This window comes from Bubalus bubalis, chromosome 13, assembly GCF_019923935.1.
Source record: "Bubalus bubalis isolate 160015118507 breed Murrah chromosome 13, NDDB_SH_1, whole genome shotgun sequence".
In the NCBI taxonomy this organism is placed as follows: Eukaryota; Metazoa; Chordata; class Mammalia; order Artiodactyla; family Bovidae; genus Bubalus; species Bubalus bubalis.
In genome coordinates, this window is record NC_059169.1 from 86,940,914 (window position 1) to 86,966,900 (window position 25,987).

Consider the following 25,987-nt stretch of genomic DNA (forward strand, 5'->3'; position numbering starts at 1 on the left):
GTAAGCGTCTTTTAATTTCATGGCTGTAGTCACCATCTGCAGTGATTTTGGAGCCCAAAAAAATAAAGTCTGACACTGCTTCCACTGTTTCCCTATCTATCTGGCATGAAGTGATGGGACCAGATGCCATGATCTTCGTTTTCTGAATGTTGAGCTTTAAGCCAATGTTTTCACTCTCCTCTTTCACTTTCATCAAGAGGCTTTTTAGTTCCTCTTCACTTTCTGCCCTAAGGCTGGTGTCATCTGCATATCTGAGGCTATTGATATTTCTCCCGGCAATCTTGATTCCAGCTTGTGTTTCTTCCAGCCCAGCGTTTCTCATGATGTACTCTGCATATGAGGTAAATAAACAGGGTGACAATACACAGCCTTGACATACTCCTTTTCCTATTTGGAACCAGTCTGTTGTTCCATGTCCAGTTTTAAGATGTTGGTGTAACACAAACCAGAACTTGAAACAGTATTTTTAGAAATGTTCATAACCAACAGATAATAGCAGATGGTTTTCAACAGTATCACTCTTGTTCTCTTTATATTCCATTTGTAGTCAGTTATGATCAGCATAGAATGTGTAGAGTCAAGGTCAAGTTCGCATTAACATGTGCTGAAACTATTTCTGTTTTAAAATCAAAATTATCATGTCTAAAGCCCTGGTATCTGGGAATATACTTATTTTAACTTTCTGACCCCTCTGAGTACAATACTTGTAAGTCATGCCTCTTTGATGGGAACCCTCGTTTTTCAAAGGCAGCCATAACCTGGCTATTTAAATAAACCTAAAACATCTGCAAGTTAGAGTTCATTCTTCTGTGACAATCACCAGGAAAAACATGAGAATAGTTTTAAATCTCTGTGATGATATGCAACATAAAGAGTTTCTTGGTAAGCAGATATTTTCATATAAGTTTGTGTTTCATATTTAACATGGATAGGAATATTTAAAATTGTAATTTTACATGCTATGATTTTCATTCAAGAGTCAAAAAGGATGAACAAACATCAAAAATCTAAGCAGCTTGTGGTTAAAAATATAATGCAAATTCTCTCTTGTCTTATATGGAAGATATTGTGTTACAGGGATCAAGAGAAAGACTGATCAGGTGATAGAAAATAAACAAGAAAATAAAGAAAAAGAGAGAGAGAGACAAGAGGATAAAAGAGCTCTCTGGAGAGACTTGGGTTAAAAAATAGCATTTTTCTAAAAATAATGTTTAAAAGTTTTATAATAAAAATTACAGGGCTATGAAGAGGAAAAACCTGTCTTTTTTTTCTTTCTAATCTGCATCTGTGAACTTTGGGGGCAGGGGAGTCACTGCAGAGAGAGCTGAGTAGATTGGATTTATGAAGAGATAGGAAGAAATTTAAAATCAAGTGTCAATAACACGACAAATAATAGTATGTAAACACAGTCCTTTAGTAATCCAACCCAAGCTTTCAGAATTATAGAAATAAAATACTACCACATCCCTGGAGGTTGGTAATAATATAGCTGAAGACTCTAGGGAAAAAAAATCTTATATATTAAAAAAAAATGAAATAGTACTTTAAACATCATCATGATGGCTGAGGTAGCCAATGTCAACATGATAATTTAATGGTAGAAGAGCAGGAGAAAAGAAAACTTGGTAAAAATCTTAAATTCAAGTTGCAATAGAGCTAACATATAACATTCGAAAGTCTTTTTTCATCTCTTTAGATCCCAACTTCTATAAAATAGGAGGCTGGAAGTCTTGAAGATTTTCTAAAATGCATTCATTTTTTCATCCTCATTGCCAAAAAGAAACTGTATTTCTAATTTTGGAGTTTAAAACATGAGAGGAACTGAAGTGATTGAGTAGAATGAGAAAGTGAAGCTACTCTTGCGATATGTTGGAACACACTGCTTGAGAATAAAGCACAATCCACTCTAGTCGGAGGAGTGCAGGTTTCATTTTACATTTTCACATTAAACAGAAAAGATAAAAAATCATGTTTGTACTTTGGAAAGAACTCCTTGGACTTCATTTAAGGTTAGAATTTCAACATGTATTTTAAAATCAAGATAATTTTCCATAAATATCCTCAGGTTAAGAAAAAAAGCAAGGTGGACATTAAATGTTTGTGAATAGTAGTGATGTGAAAAGCCTTACATTCTGTTTTCTCTGTGCACAGTACAGACATCCCCTCCAAAGAGAGCTGACAGGGTACTCACAACGACAGCAAACTGCTCGGGTTCACATAAGTTGCTATATTCACTCTGGTACTGAGACAGTGAATTCAACTGTTCTTGATCGGGAAGATGCTTTATTAAGTTCTAAAATTAAAACCAAAAGAAATTATCTTCATTAATGTGCTTCTTAAATTCTAGGAAAATTTATTAATAAACTGTGAGAAGGAAATCATTGACCAAGTTAATCTTCAGTTTTATTTCTAGTTAACTTCCCAAATACTAAGCCTTAAGCTTTAGTCTCTGCATCTTGAAAGCAACTAATTTTCCTCTTCTCTATCCAGGATTATTACATATTCAAATCAAGCACTACTCAATGTTTATTTGATTAGCTATATAATTGAGAAAGGAGAATTCAACCTATACCAAAGGAACAGCTTTCTCACCTGGATAAATGTGATCAATTACATTTCAGTTATTGGCAATTAAATGTCAGAAAATTTCAGGCAAAGTCAAACATTTTTTAGCACTTCACTCAGGGGGACAAAAGATTGCTTCTAACAGGCAAGAGAAAGAATAGAAAAGAAATCGAGGGAATTTTAATGACAGCACTTGCAAGATTTAACTAATATGACTACAGTTTTAATAATAAAAATGAAGATATCTCTAAAACAAGACAACCTAACTTTTCTGATGTGAAAGAAAACTTGAAAAGGCATTGAAGACACAGGATGATGAACCTTGCAGATAAAAGAATACAGAGAGAACTTAAGTGCCATGGCTGTCAAGGGCACTTTGCCTCAGTCATCTTCCGCTCAGAAAGGGAATACATATAATTATGCTTCCTTGTTAGAACTTAAATGATTAAACCATCCCTTTGACAAAGTCTATATAGATCCTCTGTATCAAAATATGATTGACAATAGTATTATAGCAAATTAGTATACTGACATTAAAATTAAGAAAAAAAGAGTGGTTGGTGCTCACAATTCCAGCATGAGTAAACTCTGTACAAGCCCAAAGTCAAAATCAAATTATAATTAAGCCTATACCATGCGAGGCTTTAATATATATATTTTAGGAAATATATTTAAGGAAAAAAAATATATATAAGGAAATATATTTAAGGAAAAAAAAAATCCCCAATGGTGTTATTAGTTAAAAAATAATGTTAGAGAATGTTATGTATCAAAGAGTTAGATCAAAGAACAAGTTTCTCACTCACTATGTACCTTTGGACAAAAACTTGATTGGCCAAAAACAAAAAAGTGGCAATTTAAGATTATCTCTAAAAAAATATTCAACATTAATACTACCAAACTGAATAAAAACAATAAAGGAATATGATTTTCCCTTATAAATAGAAGTTTCTCTCAGTAAAACTGCCTAAGACCAGAAGACTCGGTTATTAATAAAAGACTCAGTTGCTTTTAATCATTCTAGTTGATAGCTGACCTATTTATTACACTGAATTTCTTCAGCATCTTTTTAGATAACCATAAAATCATCTTAGTTAATATTTTTAGTGAATATTTTTAGTTAATTTTTTACTTAAATTTTAATCTTTCTTCACAAATTCATTACTTTTTCACTTCATTATTTTTGTTTTCTAAAGTAATAAAACTATTAAATTTGTAAAATTACAGGCCCAACATTCCTTTGTGTTCCCCTTATCATATTTCCCATCCTAAGTTCCTTTCAAAATAAAGTCTTCAAAGTTGCCCCACACAGCTTTTCTCTCACAGGATCCCTCTGCCTATATACATGCCATATTCACTGGAAGGACTAATGCTGAAGCTGAGACTCCAATACTTTGACCACCTGATGTGAAGAGCTGACGCATTTGAAAAGACCCTGATGCTGGGAAAGACTGAGGGGAAGAGGAGAAGGGGACGACAGAGGATGAGATGGCTGGATGGCATCACCGACTCGATGGACATGAGTTTGAGTAAGCTCCGGGAGTTGGTGATGGACAGGGAGGCCTGGCGTGCTGCAGTCCCTGGGGTTGCAAAGAGTCAGACACAACTGAGCAACTGAACTGAACTGAACTAATTCAACCTTTAGGGACCTTTAAACACACATTCAGGCTTCCCTGGTGGCTCAGACAATAAAGAATCTGTCTGCAATGCGGGAGACCTGAGTTTGATCCCTGGGTCAGGAAAAGCCCCTGGAGAAGAGAACAGCAACCCACTCTGTATTCTTGCCTGGAGAATCCCATGAACAGAGGAGCCTGGCAGGCTACTGTCCATGGGGTCGCAGACTTGGACATGACTGAGCAACTAACACATACACACACTCACACACATTCACATACCTCACATATTATCTAGGGCTAACAATCTCAATACAGCCAGGTTTACCTTGTATCATATATATATATATATATAAAAATATAAATGCCATCTCCCTTGCCACACTATAAACTCCACAAAGGTAAAGTTTGTGTCTGATCAAGCCTATACCTGAGTGAGCCTAACACCATTCCTTCATATGGTGGGCACTATAAAATATGTGCTAAATTAATTAATGATTATTAACAAAGTACTGCTTTTTCTATGCTCTGTTCAAAATAGGCAAGCTCTTCACTGTACAATTAGAAAGTACTTTTAAAATTAAAAATAAGACTTCAAACAGAATGAAATTCTTATTTTTTAATGAATATATAAAGATTTTGCATATGTCCACAGTAAATTTTTAGATTTTCAATTCATAAGACTGGATTTATATTTACCAAGTGTGGTAAGCAGAATGATGACCCAACCCCACTAAGAGCTCCTCATTTAATTCCCTGAACTTATTAAATATTAACTTACACAACAAAGGGAACCAGGGTTTAAAATGGAATTAAGTTGCTATCAGCTGACCCTAAACTAGAGAGATTATCCTGGATTATCCGGATGTGCCCAATATAACCACAAAGGTCATAAAAAGTGGAAGAGGGACAGCACAATAGTAAGAGGAAGATGTGAACAGAGGACACCTCTACAAGGTTTCTGTGAACAGAGGAACAGAGCTTCAGAGACACTGGCTGAGAAAAAATGAAGGAGTGTGTCCACCAGCCAAGGAATGCGGGCAGTCACAGGGGCTGGAAAACAAAAACAGCTTGAAGCCTCCAGAGAGGAATGCAAGTCGGCTAACACCTGGACTCTGGCACAGAAAGGCCACACCAGACTTCTGTGCTACAAAAATGCAATATATTTGTTCTATAGTAAGCCACTAAATTTGTGGTAAATTGTTAAAACAGTAATAGAGAGTAATATGTTAATAAATTATGTGGAACTGAATATTCTTCGGACATGAATTTTAAAATCCAAACTTTTTTCCACTCAAACAACAAGACATGATCGTGCAAACTATTCATATAATCAAGTTAAAAGCTACTGTCTAAATATAAATATTTATATATTTATAATATTTACAAATGCATTATAAAAACTACATATGCATTAAGTAGAAACATTTTAGTGGAAGAACTTGGAAATCTAATCCCAGGAATAAAGCACATACACAATCAAAAGGAATAAAGACAAAAACTATGAGAAACTGCTGGAAGAAAAACACGCTTGAAGAAAGGTTGTTGAGTTAGGTAGTTTAAAGAGTCTGAGACTTAGCAAAAGTCACTGATGGGATTATATATTTACACCACATTTAGAAGGCAGGACGGAAAAAACCAAGAAGTTCCAGCCTTCTGAATGACTCAGAATACTATGCAAACAATTTCTAGTATTCATGGAAACACAAATGACTCAAGCAAGGGTTGTTAGTAACAGTAACTCTAAATAAAGAGAAAACTCCCTCAATCTTCTTTACCAAACAAAAATACAACTTTGTAAGTCATACAAGCCCAAGTCATGTATGACTTTATAAGTCATACAAATAAATTTAAATTAGCATATTATTAGACTTAACTGTAAAAAAAACATAAACATACGTGTAAAAGTAAACAATCTGCCTTTCAGAAACAGTCATTTAAAATAACTGAAATGTAATCATTTGATAGCATTATATTTAGTTTGCAGTTACGAGAACATGCAAAGCTCTATCTCCTGGCAACGCAGAAGTTATGCTAAAAGTAATTATGCAGCGAAGATTTTCCAGTTGAATGATTTGGTTTAATAATTTGCTTCACTTACAGATTTCTGCTTAATGAGAAGCCTGCAATGAAATATAGGAATTTAAGCTCTCTGTCTGTTTGTTTACCTGAATCATAGACTCTGCCAACTGTGTTTCATCCACTTCCAATATCATCATTTTGATTTCCTCGTATGGCACCCGGAAAGAGCTCAGGAAGATTGCTAAGAGGAGGGGAAAAAAAAGAGCCATAGTAAAGAAGGTAAGAAAAGAATATTTTTTTAATTTATTTATTTTTAATTGAAGGATAACTGCTTTACAGATGTAAGAAAAGAATCTGAGATGTACTTCTAAATATAAAATAAAAAATGATTCATAAAAAGAGAAATTTTAAATATTCAATATAATTACTGTGGAGGAATCTTTCAGTAACACATTTCTTACTCTTCCTCAGTTTTAGAACTACATTTAAACAACAGTTCTATATTATTATGTTGGTTCTGAGGATGATTTTTAATCCTTAGTTACTAGCCTAATATAGGAATGGTGCCAATTTTGATATGATTTTTTAAAAACTGAAATGGATTAGTACACTATAGAGGTATCATATAGTAATTAAAAGAACCATAAAACCCCAATATGTACACATAATATTTATCTAGACGTGTGTGTTATTAGTCTACATAATATCTTCTGCCCTTACTAAATAGTTTAAAAAAGTTTTTTTGTTTTTTTTTGTTTTTCAGAAAATTGCTTAACATATGACCCAGCAACCCCACTACTGGGCATATACCCTCAGGAAACCATAATGGAAAAAGACACATGTACCACAGCACTATTTACAGTAGCCAGGACATGGAAGCAACTTACATGTCCACTGACAGATGAATGTATAAAGAAGTTGTGGTACCTATGCACAATGGAATATTCCTCAGCTATAAAAAGAAATGCATTTGAGTCAGTTCTAATTAGGTGGCTGAACCTATAGCCTATTATACAGAGTGAAGTAAGTCAGATGGAGAATGACAAATATCATACATTAATGCATATCTATGGAATCTAGAAAGCTGGTACTGATGATCTTATTTTCAGGAAAACAAAGGAGATGCAGGCATAAAGGACAGACTTTTGTACACAGTGGGGCAAGGAAAGGGTGAGACGATATGAGAGAGTAACATTGAAACAAACATTTTCAGATATAATAAATAGCTAGTGGGAATCTGCTGTATGACTCAGGGAGCCCAAAGTCAGTGCTCCGTGAGAACCTAGAGGGGTGGGGTGGGAGAGAGGCAGAGGGAGGTTCAGGAGGGAGGGGACACATGTACACCAATGGCTGATTCATGCTGACGTATGGCGGAAACAATCACGATATTGTAAAGCAATCATCCTCCAATTAAAAACAAAATTAAAACAAAAAAACTGCTAAGCAGTGCACAACACTTTTACAAGTCATAAGAGCACCCTCATGTTCAGACAATATGCCAGAGAAATACATTCTGTAGATAACTAAAGCTTAAATATGCAATATTAGAACACAAATTTTAATGGAAACTATCCAAATGGACTAGAAGGGATAAAACAGTATTACTGAGAATTCAACATTATTTACATTTTTTATACCTCACATGGGCTTCCCTGTGGCTCAGATGATAATCTGACTGCAATGCAGGAGACCTGGGTTTGATCTCTGGGTGGAGATCTCCTGGAAAAGGGATCTGGCACCTCTGTCCATGGAATTCTCCAGGCAAGAATACCAGCAGCCATCCACTATTCTTCCACTATCCACTTCCATATACATCCACTAATTCCATGGACAGAGGAGCCTGGTGGGTTACAGTCCATGGGGTCAGAAAGAATCAGACACAACTGATCAACTAACACACGCCTACCTCATACATCTTACATACATACATGTTCAAACCCAATGATCTTCTCAAAAGTTACTGAAGTGTATAAGAATTTTCAGAGCATTAGATTTAATGTTTTACTGGTTCCCCCTTATTCTACTACTATTGTTTCTTTTCTCCAGTGATAGATGTTACTTCTTGAACACACTCAGACCTCATTACCACTACCCACTACTTTTATATACCAAACTTGTTATCATTTATTTGTAGGTATTTTCATATAAAAACACTATTTTTCATGAGATTGAGAAAACATGATGCTTCTTTCTTGGAGTAAGACTATATTCCTGAGGATACCATGGATCAACTAGAGATGAATAATAAGAACATCATTTGTGTTCTTATCATCAGCTTCATTCACACATATTGAACTCAACAGTTATAAATGCGGGATATGCTGCTAGAAATAATAATATGTATAATCTTCAATAATGCAAGAACAAGAAGGAACAAATGAGTTAAATCATACTGCAAAAGAGATTTCTGGAATTACTAAAGGATATCTCATTAGTAGATACCAGAAAGCACAAAAATATTATAGGATCTTAAAGAGATAATTAATGAATAACTGAGAGGGAATAAAATCTAAATCTGTACATCATGAATAAAGCAAGTTGCATATGATCCTAGGATTAAATGTAAACATTAATATGAAATGAAGTGAAGGTCGCCCAGTTGTGTCCGACTCTTTGTGACCCAGGCCAGAATTCTCCAGGCCAGAATACTAGAGTGGGTAGCCGTTCCCTTATCCAGGGGATCTTCCCAACCCAGGGATCAAACCCAGGTCTGCCACATTGCAGGCAGATGGATTCTTTACCAGCTGAGCCACAAGAGAAGTCCAAACGTTAACATAGGAATACTAAAAGAAATTGAACATGGCAAATTAGCTCATAATAATCAATGAGAAAACATATGAAAAGACTTATATCTGACAAAATAAAAAGAAAACACTCATGTCAAATCACCTAAAACAATGGGATGTATGTGCCTCAAAATTCAGAAGGCTTTTCCCCAGTTCATTCAGAATACAGTGAGGTCCAAAAAAAAAAAATGAGAAAAATGTATGATAACTCAAAACAGTAAGAAAAAAATGACCAACGAATAATATGTAATTTGTTAAACATCAGAAATGAGCAAACTGAGAAGGCAAATTGCTAAGATATTATCTGGATTGCAAGTTTAGAAGGATTAGTAAGATTAATCACAATCCTTAAAATTCCCTTTGAGAAACAATAAATTCTATTTGAAACCTAACTATGGACACAATAACAAATTGTAGCAAAGGTTTTAACATTAAATAAAAAGATTAAAAGGATCAACAGATAAACAGATAAGGAAGTTGTGGTTCAGTTCAGTTCAGTTCAGCTCAGTTGCTCAGCCCTGTCTGACTCTGCGACCCCATGAACCGCAGCACGCCAGGCCTCCCTGTCTATCACCAACTCCCAGAGTCCACCCAAACCCATGTCCATGGAGGGATGAATGTGAGTCAATTGCAGGGAGGTAGATAAACCTAGAGCCTGTTATACAGAGTGAAATAAGTCAGAAAGAGAAAAACGAATATTGTATATTAATGCATAATATGGAATCTAGAAAAACACTACTATTTACAGAGAAGAAATGGAGAAGCATTCATAGAGAATGGTCTGGTGGCTACAGTGGGGAAAAGGGAGGGTAGAAAAACTAAGAAAGTAGCATTAACATATATACACTCCTATCTAGTAAAACGGATAACTAGAAGGAAGCTGCTCAGCCTGGCGCTCTATGATGACCTAGAGAATTGAGAGAGGCTCAAGAGGGAGTTTTTTATTTTATATGTGTCTGATTCTTTCTGACCCCATGGACTATAGCCTGCCAGGCTCCTCTGTCCATGGAATTCTCCAGAAAAGAATACTGAGGCTTGCCTGGAGAATCCCATGGAGAATTCCATGGATAAAGCAGACAGATCCCTTCTCCAGGGAATCTTCTCAACCAAGAGATCGAATCTGGGTCTCCTGCACTGAAAGCAGAGTCTTTACCATCTGAGCCACCAGGGAAGCCCATACCAGGTATAAAAAATGTAAAAAATGTTGAATTCTCAATAATACTTTTAAATTGCATAATAAAAAATTCTGTATTTTATATATATATAAAATTGTGACTGACTTGTGATGATGTACAGCAGAGACTACTACAAAATTGTAAAGCAACTATCCTCCAATAAAAAATAAAGAGTATCTTTAAAAAAAAGATTAAAAGGAAAGAATTACATGGAAGCATAACATAATAATTGAGGGAGAAATAAATCATAGTTTTTATTTCAGGTGGCATGGCAAAGTGGAGAGAGAACTTTGAAATGTTTTTTAAAAGTTATTTTTACTTTAATCTTTAAATCCTTTTCTGATCTATCCCAAAAGAAAGGAAATTAGAAAACCTGGAGAAAATGAAAAAAACACTTAAAGAAATGAAACAAAAGTTTGAAACATTGAGCAGGAAACAAAAGAACTGTATTATGAAGAAACAAATATTTGAAGGAGAAAAAAAATCTTTAAAAATAAAAATATGCATATCTAGCTACTAAAGTAGAAAATTCATATGGATTAGACATCAGATAAAGAGAAAACAGGTAACATAAGCAGAGATGCTCTCCAAACCACAAAGACAAAGAGATGGAAAAATACTAAGAGACATGGAATATGAGTACGGACACCTAAAAATGTCGTCTTGGAGTTCTGAAAGGAACACACACACACACACACACACACACACACACACACACACAGGGAAGAAGCATATTTAAAGAGAAAATGTCACTTTCCAAAATTTTAGAGAGAGACAAATCATCAGAACAATGAAGCTAAACAAGTCCTAAACACAGTATTTTTTTTCTTTAAAGCTACACTAGCTTCTTGTAAAACTCCAAGTATTAGAGGGGTGGTAGAATGGGAACACTTAAAAGCTCTGATACTGGAAGAGAAAACTGGTACAAATGCAGAACCGGTATATACTTATAGTAGCAGTTGTTGTTGTTCAGTTGCTAGGTCATGTCCAATAGACTACAGCCTGCCAGGCTCCTGTGCCCATGAGATTTCCCAGGCAAGACTGGTTGGCCATTTCCTTCTCCAGGGGATCTTCCCAACCCAGGAATCGAACCCAGGTCTCCTGCAGGCAGATTCTTACTGTGTGGCAAACGATTAAGTTTACCCAAGTGAGGTCTGGCTCCTGTGAGGTACTCTGTAAGCCCTTGGAATGTCCTACCTAATAAGAGTGTCTTTGTTTACTAGGAGCTTTGGGCCACAGCGTATTAGCCTGAACTGTGAAGGGTCTGGAAACTAAGGCCAAACATATGGGAGAATCAGCTATATCAAGACCCAGTGCAAACTAAATACCAAGGCTTGGGTCTCTGCTGGCAATAACCTGTGAGAAGTGTCCCCCATCACTGCTGGGAGAAGCCAGTGCTGTCCTTGTCACCACTGGGAGAGGACAACTGCAGCACCATGCTTACAGCTCTCCTGGACTCTGCCCCACAGGCCTCTTCCCTCGTGCCCTTTGCCCCACGGGCCTCTTCCCTCTTGCCCTTTGCCCCACGGGCCTCTTCCCTCTTGCCCTTTGCCCCACGGGCCTTTCCCTCTGTATCATTTTGCTGTAATAACCATGAGTAAAACAGCTGTCAGTCAATTCTATGAGTCCTTCAAACAAATTATCAACCTTAAGAGTGGTCCTGGGGACCCCTAAACTTGCCACTGGTTTCAGTAGTGACAGCAGCCCTGGGAACCCCCTAACTTTGTGGATGAAACACCTCTATGATCTCACTTACACAGTTATCTAATCATATAAATATAAGCAACATTAGTTACCCATGCTATTTATAAATAATAATACATGTTTAACAATAATATATGAAAGAAAAGTTAAATTTGAATAGAAAAATCAACTTTGCAGATAGATATAACTTACTTAACTTTCTTCTATATTTGTAATTCATCCACTACTTTCAGGTATTATTCCATGAATAAAATAACATATATTTATAAAGACAGAAATATGGAGGGTTTTTTGCTTATGAATAACCTTTTGGGAAAACATTTGCCATAACTAAGGGCAAGTATGGTAGAATAGACATGAGTTTGGGTAAACTCCAGTAGTTGGTGATGGACAGGGAGGCCTGCCCTGTTGCGGTTCATGGGGTCGCAAAGAGTCGGACACGACTGAACGACTGAACTGAACTGAACAGCAAGTAAATTACAAAAGAGTTGAAAATGAACTAATGCATAACACACAAATCAAAAGAGAAGCACAGATCTTTAAAACACTGTATTTAAAACTTATGGAGAATAATATGTTTATTTAAAGCATCCAAAACAAACATTAAACTGAATATGTTTACTAACATGCATCTTATCCCTTAAAATGTGATTATATTGATCCCAGTCAGAAGTTTTGAGTGCAGTAAAGGAGTGCAGAATGTGCAGATATTAGAACCTGTCATACATGTTTTCTGCAAGGGAACTTATAAATATTTAAACCTTTATACTAATTTCTAGGTTCCAGGTTTCCCCCCTTTATAGCTCTAATATCCACTCCAAAAAAAATCTAGTAAAGCATAGGAAATTTGTAAAACTCCCAAGCCATCTCTTCATCCTAGAATGGCTAGAATTCTTTTACCCTGAACCCAGACTCGGACAAACTTCAGAAACCCAAAATATACCCACTCCAGTACTCTTGCCTGGAGAATTCCATTGACAGAGGAGCCTGGCAGACTGCAGTCCATGGGTCCCAAAGAGTCGGACATAACTGAGAGACTAACACACACAACCCATTTTTAAACAAATAGGTAAATAAATCAATAGATTTTAGATCCTTCCCCAAAACTCTGTGAAATGTTCAGTTACGAGAAATTTAAGAGAAAGTACCTTAGGCTTCTAAATGATAACACAGAGTATTGTCACCATCATGTGACTCTCCTCAGAATTCAGCATCTCAGAAGACTGGATTTCATAGACAAAAACCAGCTGTGAATCAGACTATAATTACAGGAAAGATTATAGGCTGCTAAAGCCTCTTAAAGCTTAAATCATAACACTTGCTACACTCAGAGAGGGTAAGAATGATCCGAGATGGATTACATCATAATATGATGACCTGGTATAAATTCTGACCTTTCGGTCTTATACTTTAAAATGTGTCTAATAATTAAATGAATGGATCATATGCTCAGCTACAGCAACCCAAACAGTATCCGTCTTTATTTTGTATTCTTTAAACAGCCATTTTAAAAATCAGCAATCTTTTTCAAGTCACTCAACTGCCATGCTACCAACAACCCACATACACTGTCAACACAACCACCGAAGGAGACACTGCAGTAGAGGCTGAACAGGCACATCCTGAACCAGCACATCAACTACTGCACTTGAACCTGGAATCCTGTTTAGTACATGTGTGTAGTGCATAACTAATACTACAGAACACGGCTCAAAAGACCAATCATTGAACTTTCAGATGGCTATTTAGGCTACCTTACCACAGCTAACCCACCTAAACAGAATCATATTCAAGATAATATTTCTTTAGGACCCCGAACAAGACAATTTGTAATGGAGGCCATTAACATTTTTCAAGACAAAAATCATTCTTAAAATCACAGAGTACAGAACGTTTTCAATTATTTAAGTTACTAATTATAGGGGACTGGAATGCAAAAGTAGGAAGTCAAGAAACACCTGCAGTAACAGGCAAATTTGGCCTTGGAATACGGAATGAAGCAGGGCAAAGACTAATAGAGTTTTGCCAAGAAAATGCAATGGTCATAGCAAACACCCTCTTCCAACAACACAAGAGAAGACTCGACACATGGACATCACCAGATGGTCAACACCGAAATCAGATTGATTATACTCTTTGCAGCCAAAGATGGAGAAGCTCTATACAGTCAGCAAAAACAAAACCAGGAGCTGACTGTGGCTCAGACCATGAACTCCTTATTGCCAAATTCAGACTTAAATTGAAGAAAGTAGGGAAAACCACTAGACCATTCAGGTATGACCTAAATAAAATCCCTTATGATTATACAGTGGAAGTGAGAAATAGCTTTAAGGGCCTAGATCTGATAGATAGAGTGCCTGATGAACTATGGAATGAGGCTCGTGACATTGTACAGGAGACAGGGATCAAGACCATCCCCATGGAAAAGAAATGCAAAAAAGCAAAATGGCTGTCTGGGGAGGCCTTACAAATAGCTGTGAAAACAAGAGAGGTGAAAAGCAAAGGAGAAAAGGAAAGATATAAGCATCTGAATGAAGACTTCCAAAGAATAGCAAGAGATAAGAAAGGCTTCCTCAGCAATCAACGCAAAGAAATAGAAGGAAACAACAGAATGGGAAAGACTAGAGATCTCTTTAAGAAAATTAGAGATACCAAGGGAACATTTCATGCAAAGATGGGCTCGATAAAGGACAGAAATAGTATGGACCTAACAGAAGCAGAAGATATTAAGAAGAGGTGGCAAGAATACACAGAAGAACTGTGCAAAAAAGATCTTCACGACTCAGATAATCATGATGGTGTGATCACTCATCTAGAGCCAGACACCCTGGAATGTGAAGACAAGTGGGTCTTAGAAAGCATCACTACGAACAAAGCTAGTGGAGGTGATAGAATTCCAGTTGAGCTATTCCAAATCCTGAAAGATGATGCTGTGAAAGTGCTGCACTCAATATGCCAGCAAATTTGGAAAACTCAGCAGTGGCTACAGGACTGGAAATTGTCAGTTTTCATTCCAATCCCAAAGAAAGGCAATGCCAAAGAATGCTCAAACTACTGCACAATTGCATTCATCTCACACGCTAGTAAAGTAATGCTTAAAATTCTCCAAGCCAGGCTTCAGCAATATGTGAACCGTGAACTTCCTGATGTTCAAGCTGGTTTCAGAAAAGGCAGAGGAACCAGAGATCAAATTGCCAACATCCGCTGGATCATAGAAAAAGCAAGAGAGTTCCAGAAAAACATCTATTTCTGCTTTCTTGACTATGCCAAAGCCTTTGACTGTGTGGATCACAATAAACTGTGGAAAATTCTGGAAGAGATGGGAATACCAGACCACCTGATCTGCCTCTTGAGAAATCTGTATGCAGGTCAGGAAGCAAGAGTTAGAACTGGACATGGAACAACAGACTGGTTCCAAATAGGAAAAGGAGTACGTCAAGGCTGTATATTGTCACCCTGCTTATTTAACTTCTATGCAGAGTACATCATGAGAAACGCTGGACTGGAAGAAACATAAGCTGGAATCAAGATTGCCGGGAGAAATATCAATAACCTCAGATACGCAGATCACATCACCCTTATGGCAGAAAGTGAAGAGGAATTAAAAACCTCTTGGTGAAAGTGAAAGTGGAGAGTGAAAAAGTTGGCTTAAAGCTCAACATTCAGAAAACGAAGATCATGGCATCCAGTTCCATCATTTCATGGGAAATAGATGGGGAAACAGTGGAAACAGTGTCAGACTTTATTTTTTGGCCTCAAAATCACTGCAGATGGTGACTGCAGCCATGAAATCAAAAGACGCTTACTCCTTGGAAGGAAAGTTATGACCACGATAGCATAATCAAAAGCAGAGACATTACTTTGCCAACAAAGATCCGTCTAGTCAAGGCTATGGTTTTTCCTGTGGTCATGTATGGATGTGAGAGTTGGACTGTGAAGAAGGCTGAGTGCCGAAGAATTGATGCTTTTGAACTGTGGTGTTGGAGAAGACTCTTGAGAATCCCTTGGACTGCAAGGAGATCCAACCAATCCATTCTGAAAGAGATCAGCCCTGGGATTTCTTTGGAAGGAATGAGGCTAAAGCTGAAACTCCAGTACTTTGGCCACCTCATGCGAAGAGTCAACTCATTGGAAAAGACTCTGATGCTGGGAGGGATTGGGGGCAGGAGGAGAAGGGGACTGCAGAGGATGAGATGGCTGGATGGCATCACTGACTCGATGGACATGAGTCTGAGTGAACTCCTGGAGTTGGTGAAGGACAGGGAGGCCTGGTGTGCTGTGATTCATGGGGTCGCAAAGAGTCGGACACCACTGAGCGACTGAATTGAACTGAAATGACTGAAGTTACTAATGCTTTTCCTTTCCTTTAAGAGGGAAGTTTCCTGAAATAACAAATACCAAAATTTCACTGGTCTAACCTCCCGGCCCCAATACCTTTCTACTTTAGACCACATGTTCAGCAGACAACAGGAACACAGGCCCCCTGCCTTACAGTTCTCACGTTGGGAGGACAATGCTCTGAGTGCACGCAGAGCGCCCTGGAGCTGCTCCCACAGCAGGTAAGTCCTCCACACCGCATCCCTGCTGGCACCTTCCTGGGCCCAACCAAGCCACATGGCTTCACTGCAAAGCGGCAGCTATGCACAATCAGCAGGTGCCCAGAAACGAAAACACTGCTTTGGCCAGAACACTCATTTCTTCACATTGTCCACAGGATCTTGTCAAGCTTACATCGTGTCAGGCGTACACTGCAGAAAAAGAGACAGCTCTCTGCCAAAAGTGAGCAGGGTAAGAATAGGCTTCCAGAGCTTTCACAAAGGAGTGTTAACCCCGCCTTCTCCAGACACTGCTCTAACTCCCTCCTTCATCAACAGCATGGAGGCTCATCCTCTCGCCAAGGACTGTTTTGTCCAAGTGATTGCGAAAAGCTCACTTGAAGCATTTAATAATTGAACGGCAGACTACGTTAGCTCTTCATGCCTATAAATTCTCCACATTTTATCCATCTTGTAGCATCAAAAAGTAATATATCCAGATTACATTATCTCAGTTCCAAACAGAACTGTCTTTGATGCATTTAAGATGCAGCCGAAATGAGTCAGAAGCAAACCCATTTGCCCTCTTCTCCCACAGTAATTCAGCCAGGAAGACAATTCAATACTAAGTATTTAGCTCCTGTAACAGTAATTAAATCTAAAATATTTCCAGGCAGTACTTTTGAGGAAAGGCTTTGAACTGCTCAGATGGGATAAGAGAATTCATTTTAATCACCATCCTTATTCCCATTAATATTCCAAACTCCTCTGTGTCTGATCAAGTATCACAAATAACAGAGTTTCAGAGGTACAGAAGAAAAAATCCACTACCAATTTTTTCCCCAAAATATGATGTCATCACCTAAATTCCATAATTCTTTATTGTTATACTTAAAAGAAAGACTTTAAAGGGTAAGTCTATTTTCAGTAATGGGAAATATATTTTTATTTTAAATCCCTTTCCTAGCTTTATTTTCTAATATGCATTAATCTTTTGAAGAACTTAACTTATAATTCCTTCAGAAATTATGAGTCAAAGGAAAGCAAAGTTAACTCTGAATCTAAGTGATAATAATAAAATTAACATAAAATGAAAAAAGAGTCAAAAAGAAAATGACATAATTTAAAGGAACCAGTGTGTTCAGTGGTATGTTTTGCTAATTTAATTATATTGAAATCTGATACTTACAAAGGTTCTGGGCAGTTTTGGAATCTAGAAATTTAAGTTCCTTAATTCGTTTCTTAATAGCTTTCTTCTCTTCAAAATCTTCCTCTTCTCTTTTCTCTGTAAAACCAAGGATAGATCCATGTTAGGCACTGAACTGTCAAAAGAGAAGATATAAACTTTGTCATGAAATAATCTTAGAAAAGACATAAATAGTTTAAATCAGTTACAAAAAGAATAGTAGATATCCCAAGACCCAAACTATTTCATATAGGGTCTGGCAGGTCTTTCCCTAAAAAACAACTAAGAGTAAATATTTAAAAGTCTAACAGAAAAAACATAAACAAAGTTGTTGTTCACTATGGAAACCAAAGCCATCAGGTGAAGAATAAGCACAGTGAGTTCATCTCAACAATATACAGTACATGATCATAAAAATAAATGTACTAACACTTGGGATAGGTTAAGGAGTTAGCTCTAAGAGTGTTAAACAAACACTCAGCGGTTTTATGTTTGAAATACCTTATTTATTTAAAAAGACATATAAAACTGGACAGTAGAATGTTCATAATTTGTTTTCCAAATACTTGAAAAATACTCAAATTTTAATATTCAGCCTACTTTATCTGAGCTTTTAAAAATCAGCAAATGTATTTAACTTCTCTGTCCTTGCTAAAAAATAAGAGAATAAATACATCCTGCTGAACAATATATGGACTATGATTACAGCAGAGTACATGACAGTCAAGGTTAACAGCTGTAACCAGTAAAGTGATCCTGTCCTGGTTCCTCTCCTTTGTACACATGGACAGAACTTCTGACCAAAGTCATTCATCTAGACAAAATCAGGATCTCGAAAACAAAAAACAGACCAAATCGTTTAGCTAGATATGTATAAATAAATCACTAATTTTTTTTTTAATAAATCACTAATGTTGAAGAAACTCCAAAAACAATCTTCATATATAAGATAGCACATTATAATTAAACTTTTGTATATCAGAAAAGCATTATAATTACATGTTTGGGTACATAGTGTGAAACAGGGATCAAATTTTATATTTTTCAAAATGTTTATTAACTAATTATCTCTATCATTTTATGAATAATCAACCATCTTTCTCAACTGATTTTACATTACACTTTTATTCTATATTTGCTTTCCTGGACGTCTAATTCTGCTCCACGGTTCCACGTACTACTCTTGGGCTACTATCATCCCGCCTTCAGCACTGTAGGATTTATGATATATCTTAATAATTGGCTGTTCAAATTATTTTTCTTTTTAAATATTCTTCACTTTTTTCATTTATTTTCCACATGAACCTAAGAGCAATTCCAAAGTTCTAAAAATAAAATCCATTTGAATTGTAAGGCATTCGTGAACAGATTGAGGTAAATTTGATATGTTGACAATTTCCAAACTTCCTAATCATGAACATGACATCTGTCTATAATTTTTCGACTTAACACAGCATTCTGCATAGGCATCCTGCATACTTATTGTTAATGTCAGGTGCCCTAAATATTACACTCCTAGGTCTCTGGACATACTGATTAACTCAAACTTTCCCCACTATACTTTGTTACTAGTTACTGGTAGAATATAGAAATTTTGTTGAATTTTCCATGTATGTTTTACAGTCATTCACTTTACTTATTTATCCTTTCATTCAAATAAATATCTACTAAGCACCAACTAAAAAAGAACATGCTAGACAAAATGGACATGTCCTGGCCTCAAAAAATTTAAGAACCAATCCAATTAAAGTACATACATAGATATATCTACAGTGTTTGGGTAAGAACTGCAGGAGACTAAAGAAGATTAACTCATACTTGTAAGGGATAGTCTCTATGGAATGAATGATATCTAAACAAAAGCTAGAAAGAGAAAAGGAATTAGGCAAGTGAGAAATGTTTGGGGTGGCAGAAGGAAGAACACAGATTATGGAAGGACAGTGATTCAGGTTCTGCGAGGGCACAGAAACAAGTAAGATAATAAGAACAAAGAATATTGGGTGGAAATAAATGGCACCAGAATATGTGAGACCTTTTAAGCATTACTTTGTCAACAAAGGTCCTTCTAGTCAAAGCTACTGTTTTTCCAGTAGTCATGTATGGATGTGAGAGTTGGACTATAAAGAAAGCTGAGAGCAGAATCGATGCTTTTGAACTGTGGTGTTGGAGAAGACTCTTGAGAGTCCCTTGAACTGCAAGGAGATCCAACCAGTCCATCGTAAAAGAGATCAGTCATGGGTGTTGACTGAAAGGACTGATGCTGAAACTCCAATACTTTGGCCACCTGATGCAAAGAGCTGACTCATTGGAATAGACCCTGATGCTGGGAAATATTGAAGGCAGGAGGAGAAGGGGATGACAGAGGATGAGATGGTTGAATGGCATCACCAACTCAATGGACATGAGTCTGGGTAAATTCTTGGAGTTGGTGATGGACAGGGAGGCCTGGCATGCTGCAGTCCATGGGGTCTCAAAGAGTCGGGACACGACTGATCGACTGATCGACTGACACGACTGAGCAACTAAACTGACTAGCTGAAGAATTCTGGCTTTTCTTCTTAGAGCAATGTGAAGCCACTGAAGTCTTAAGTATGAGAGAGACATCAAAAGAACTGCATTTTAGAAAAAACGCAGCCCACTGAAGGTGAATTGAAAGGCTGGCACAAAGTAACGGTAGAAGGGCAAGACAGAGGGGAGTGGTAGCTATCCATGAGAAATGGGAACGCTCTTATTGTGACTGCTCAAGTCACAAAGCTTAAAGTCACCCTTCTTTTCACCAACCCCTAACTGCATCTAGACCAAGAGTGAATCCTGTCAATTCTAACTCAAAATATTCACTAAAATAAGCACCCCTTACTGGATCCCTGACTACTACATTCCCCCCCACTGCTTGTGGCTACTATCCTTTCTCACCTGTATCACAACTGCTTTCTAACTAGTCTCCCCACTTCCAAGTCTGACCAGCTGCAGTCTCTTGAGGACACAGAGTGGAAGACTCCTGTTAAACCCCAGCAGCACAGCTGTGCTCCCTCACACAGACCAGCGCGGGTTCCCGCCTGGTGGGCCCCATCACCAGTGCTCTGCCTGGTTCCTCCTCTGAAGCCCTTACTCCCACATACCATGAATTTGATATCCTCTCTCTCCCTGCATGAGAAAGCAAGCTGTTAGAGGCAGTTACTTTGTTCACCAGTGTATACTTAGCCCCAAGCCTGGAACACAGCAGGACCTCAGTAAAGCTCTGTTGTAAGTATATGCGCATGTACCTGTGTACCTGCAGACTAATGGAGAAAGAAGGGGACCCTCAGGTTTAAGCAATCAGGCAGATGATGACTGAGCAACAAATGAGGAACATTTTTGACCCAGTCCAGTTTTAAACATATGCAGTTTGAGGAGCTCCTGTACTTCCACATGTCAAGAGATAAAATGTATCCATCCTAGTAATTATTTTACTGGTTGTCATAGGTTATCCAGGTATCAGCAAATAACCGCACATTCATCTCCTTATTCCTAGTATAGAAGTCTTTTCCTTGTCTTTCTGTATTGGTTAAAATTTTCAGGTGAAGGATAGTAAAAATTTTATTAGTGGAGTGCCTTTCCTTAACCTGAACCAATGATAATCTTTTACTTTTTAGAAAATGTATACATTTTATCTTCCTACCTTGATCCTCAACTAAAAGGCTTGTCTCTACATTTTTAAAAATCAATTTATTTCTCAACAGCAGTAACCTATCACATTCTGAAATATCTTCTGGTCTACATAAAGAAAAAAGTCAAATAACCTTAAATTTTAAATAATATTGACTGAATATCTGCTAGGCATTACACTGAACACTTCCTGATGCACTTGCTTACATAACTTACATAAGAGTAATACCACTTCTGTGACTTCTGTCATCATCATCATAATCACTGTGAGAAAAATAATGCTTGAGGGAAGTATCTTTAAGCAACAGATCTAATGAAAGAATGAAGGTCACTACACTTTGACTCAACCTTTCTACTAGTTGCAAAATATGTTAGATGTCACATTAAAAAAAGTTTATCTAGCACTCTTCACTACTTCAACCTGCAAATCAGAAACCGAGGCCACTTCAATTTTTTTTTTTTTTAATAAAAACAATAAATTAGACTCTTGTGGAGTTTAACGTATCAGCATACGCCATGCAATGGACACCATGGCTTTCTCCTCTCTTCTCTGCTACCAGATAGTCAAAGGACGGCTGGGGAAAGATGGAATGGAAATAGAGTAAAGAGACAGGAAGAAAAAGAGTTTCTAAACTAAAAAGAAATTCAGAAAAAAAAATAGGATTTAAAAAAAAAGATAGAAACCCGCTTACATAGTTATGAAACCAGATAATCAAGTCTATTATCCAAACAGACTGATTTGGTTAAAATCTTTCATGCTGAGAAATAATGAGAAGTACTGCTGTGGGGAAAAAACACACACACACACAGCCATATCATGAACTGCCGCAAATGAGAGTAAAACCAGTAAAATGTTTATGCAAAGGTCACTGATAAAGCAGGATATACATGTTGCCAAAAATAAGGATGCGTTAAAGAGAAATATGGGATCACAAAGAGTCAGGCACGACTGAGCGACTAACATACAAAGACATAAGAATAAAGGAGGCTATTAGTAAGAATGAAAATTTTCACAAAATCCAGTTATCCATGCTGATGGTAACTCTTGTCGAATACTAGCCAGGAGAGTGCAGGGTTCTTCAGGGAACTTGAGCTTGGGATCCCAGTGCCAGAATCTGAAACCTGGGCCCCGAGGGCCAGACAAGAAGCCCACTGTGGCTTACATCCCTGCCCTACAGGCACTGTCCTCTAAGGACTTGTGAGAAAGAAGGGAAATAATCATTACCTTCCCGAAACCATCCCCTAACCCCTGCAGTGACAGAGAAATAAGGGGCAAGAAACAGAGTGCCTGACCGCAGCTCAGGAGCCCAGAGAGCACCTTTAAACACTCCCCGCCCACTGCTAGTGCGCCTTCTGAAGCCAGGACCAACACCCTTTCTCTAAAAGACTGGCTTTCCTCAAGTATGAGTCAGGATGTCAGATTATTAGTGCCATCTATATTTGTGATGTTGCTTTTTTGCCATTAGAAGTCTGTGTTTGATCTCACTTCCTAGAGATGTTGAGTAAAGCTACATTTTTCCGAGAAGATTAATCCTGTTCACGAATGGTTCTGATCACTAACACAACCTACGCCACCTTTCATAAGGGTTTATGTCAGAATTAAGTCAAAGACGACAAAGCTTTCTTTGTTGCCGAGAGCTATGAACTGAAAAAGTCTTTTTTAATTATATTTTCTCTTTATTCTTTTTCTATTTTCAAAGTTTCAAAAATAGCTGCAAAATTATATAAAGAATCTCCTTTCAAAATCTCTTCTTTCATACTACATTTTCTGTTAAAAATCATAGTTCCATGGTACATGGTTATACAATTTATTCTAGTTCATTTTACATTATGTTCTAATCAGATTGATTAAAAATGTGACCTTTTTCTTTATGTGGAGCAAGATTCCACATAAATTTTAAGGTTCATTTATTTAAGGTATAATTTAAGGACTACAGAAAATTCTAGAATATGCAGTTATAAATGTGTAAGTAGCTAGTAGAGGCACAAAATGTAACAGTTTTCTACTTCCATAATTGAATATTTTAAACAATAAATGCTACTAATAATGTTTTATTCTATATATACATATAATTTTTTTATTTGTTAGTGCTTTCTGGTTATTGTATCTTAAGACAATATGTCTTTAAAGTACTAAGCATTTTAATTTTTTTCTAGTTTTCATTTGCTGCTAAGTCACTTCAGTCGTGTCCAACTCTGTGCGACCCCAGAGACGGCAGCCCATCAGGCTCCCCTGTCCCTGGGATTCTCCAGGCAAGAACACTGGAGTGGGTTGCCATTTCCTTCTCCAATGCATGAAAGTGGAAAGTCAAAGTGAAGTCGCTCAGTCGTGTCTGACTCCTAGCGACCCCATGGACTGCAGCCTACCAGGCTCCTCCGTCCACGGGATTTTCCAGGCAAGGGTACTGGAGTGGGGTGCCACTGCCTTCTCCGAGTTTTCATTTAGCACAACTGCTATTAAAGTTTACGTTATATGTTTAAATTACCATTTTTTTGTTCATTAGATTATCATAACATTAGCCTTCAGAGGATAAAAGGAAGTGCACCCAATTGAATAACCATTTTTGGTGACACTGAGAGAAGCCAGTAAGAATCATCTCAACTACAGAAATAAAGTGAACGTACAGTATATGACCACTGAAGCCGACCACAGCCTTCAGGCGGGGTGGAAGGCGGGGGCAGACAGCTATAAAATAGACATCATCTGCATAACTGTGGTTGCTTTTCTTTCCAGCTTCTCTAACTACTGGCGTTCTAAGAGTCCAATAAAGAGTATCAAAAATTTACAGCATCCAGATTTATAGGCTCTTGAATATGAAGTTTAACCATCTCATTATATCAATGAAGAAACATGTATCAAGTCCAGGTTTTTCTGTGTCAAGTACAGAAAATATGAGTTACTTGCCCGAGGTCACAAAAAGGCCTCAGTTGTCACCAGATCCCAGACAAGAACCCTGGTCCCACACCACAGGCCCAGATCAGCTCTGGGGCAGGGTACCTGAAGGAGGAGAACAGTCTGCAACCGGCTGAGCATGGGGAAGGGGACCCCAGCCTTCACGGTTCCCGGCGACGGGAGACATGCAATGGAAGTGGACCGGGGAAGGAGGAGAAATGCTTGGTCTCTTGAAAACAATGAGCAGGATTTAGGGCTATGGGAAAAACTATATAGTTCCAAAGGGAGAATCAAGAGTTCACTCATCACTACTCTCACATGGTGGCTCCCTTAGGGGGAGGCTCAGTTATTCAGCCAAAAGGGGTGAATGGAATGGATCAGTGAGACTCAGGGGTGTGAACTGAGAACAGATGAAAAGCTGAGAAAAGAAAGCAGATTTCTGAAAGTTACTAACATTGGAGACTGTGATAAGATGATATGGTTTCAGAGAAGAAAGGCAGCTCAGAGGCAGAAGATACAGAATACATAGAAAAAAGTGAAAACCTGGAATAAATTAGTTATTTTTTCATTGGCAATATCCCCTTGGCAAAATATCAAAGTAAACACTTTGGTACTGAAAACTATAATTGTATAAATAGCTTCAGTCACACCTGATCTGTCAAACCCAGTTTTAATATTTCTAGGCACAAAGATAAATGGCTATGTATCTAAATACAAAGAAAATAAATAGGGGAGAAACAGGTTATTTTTCTATTCAAATATTAATATGACTGCCATAACTAATAAGAGCATTTTACTAGCAAAAAGCTGTCTATCTGGTAATTCAAGGCTAAGAATTATATAATATATAAGAGAGTAGCTTAAGCACTAAATGAAACCTTATAGAATGAATGATTCAACAACAGCAACCATCAAAAGTATAGCAAGTAAATACATTTCTCTTTATGTGATTAGAAGACAAGGACATAAAACAAATTTCCTTGAAGGACTTCTCTGCAACTCAAGTCCTATATGGATACGGAGAAAGATTTCACTATTTATCAAGCCTTTAACTAGAGTCATAGCTAGACTTTTTTTTAAACCATGTACAAAAGGATTATTAAGGCATTGGGAATACATTTTATAAGGAATTTAATGCCTATACTTCAAAATACTTACGATTTCTACCCACTTAACTAAAAGCACTTGTCTTCCCCATCTCTTTTTCCTATATGAAAATACAAACTTTTCAAAATAAATGTTACAGAAGTGCTTGATCCTGAGGACCTCTGCAATCACAAAAATGAGCTATTTTGCTCATCTGAAAAGTATTGCCATTGTAAACTAAAAGAACCACTTCCTGTAAGTTCCCTTGTTGTAAACACCCCTTCATGACCAAAGACTCAGCAGAAAAACAAGAGTTCAAACCAAATAAAACATCAAGTCCTTCTAAATCACATATTCAACAGCTTTTATAAATAAAATAAGCTGTGCTACGGAGAAAAAATAACCCTCTTCCCTCATAGTTCAGTTGGTAAAAAATCCACCTGCAATGCAGGAGACCCTGGTTCAATTCCTGGGTCAGGAAGATCCGCTGAAGAAGGGATAGGCTACTGGTAAAGAATCTGCCTGCAATGTGGGAGACCTGGGTTCAACCCCTGGGTTGGGAAGATCCCCTGGAGAAAGGAAAGGTTACCCACTCCAGTATTCTGGCCTGGAGAATTCCATGGACTGTATAATCCACAGGGTAGCAAAGAGTCAGACACAACTGAGCGACTTCCACTTTCAAGACAGTCAAGCCTATGTATCAGGTTATGTCTTAATGTTAACTGTTTTAATTAATTACAAATTGAGATGACTTCTGACTGAATAAACCATAGGTTA

The 25,987-nt window shown here is 37.3% G+C and overlaps 1 protein-coding gene across 8 annotated transcripts in view; it reads right to left on the reverse strand.

The window, feature by feature from the left end:
• Positions 1–25,987, reverse strand: part of DIAPH3 (diaphanous related formin 3) — a 569,530-nt gene that overhangs the window by 295,846 nt on the left and 247,697 nt on the right. For all 8 annotated transcript variants that reach the window (XM_025263061.3, XM_044926876.2, XM_025263062.3 and 5 more), the window contains 3 exons: positions 17,590–17,685; positions 6,347–6,441; positions 2,192–2,293 (listed from right to left, as the gene is read on the reverse strand). In XM_025263061.3, coding sequence (XP_025118846.3) covers positions 2,192–2,293; positions 6,347–6,441; positions 17,590–17,685 — 293 coding nt within the window. The remainder of the gene's footprint in view (positions 1–2,191; positions 2,294–6,346; positions 6,442–17,589; positions 17,686–25,987) is intronic.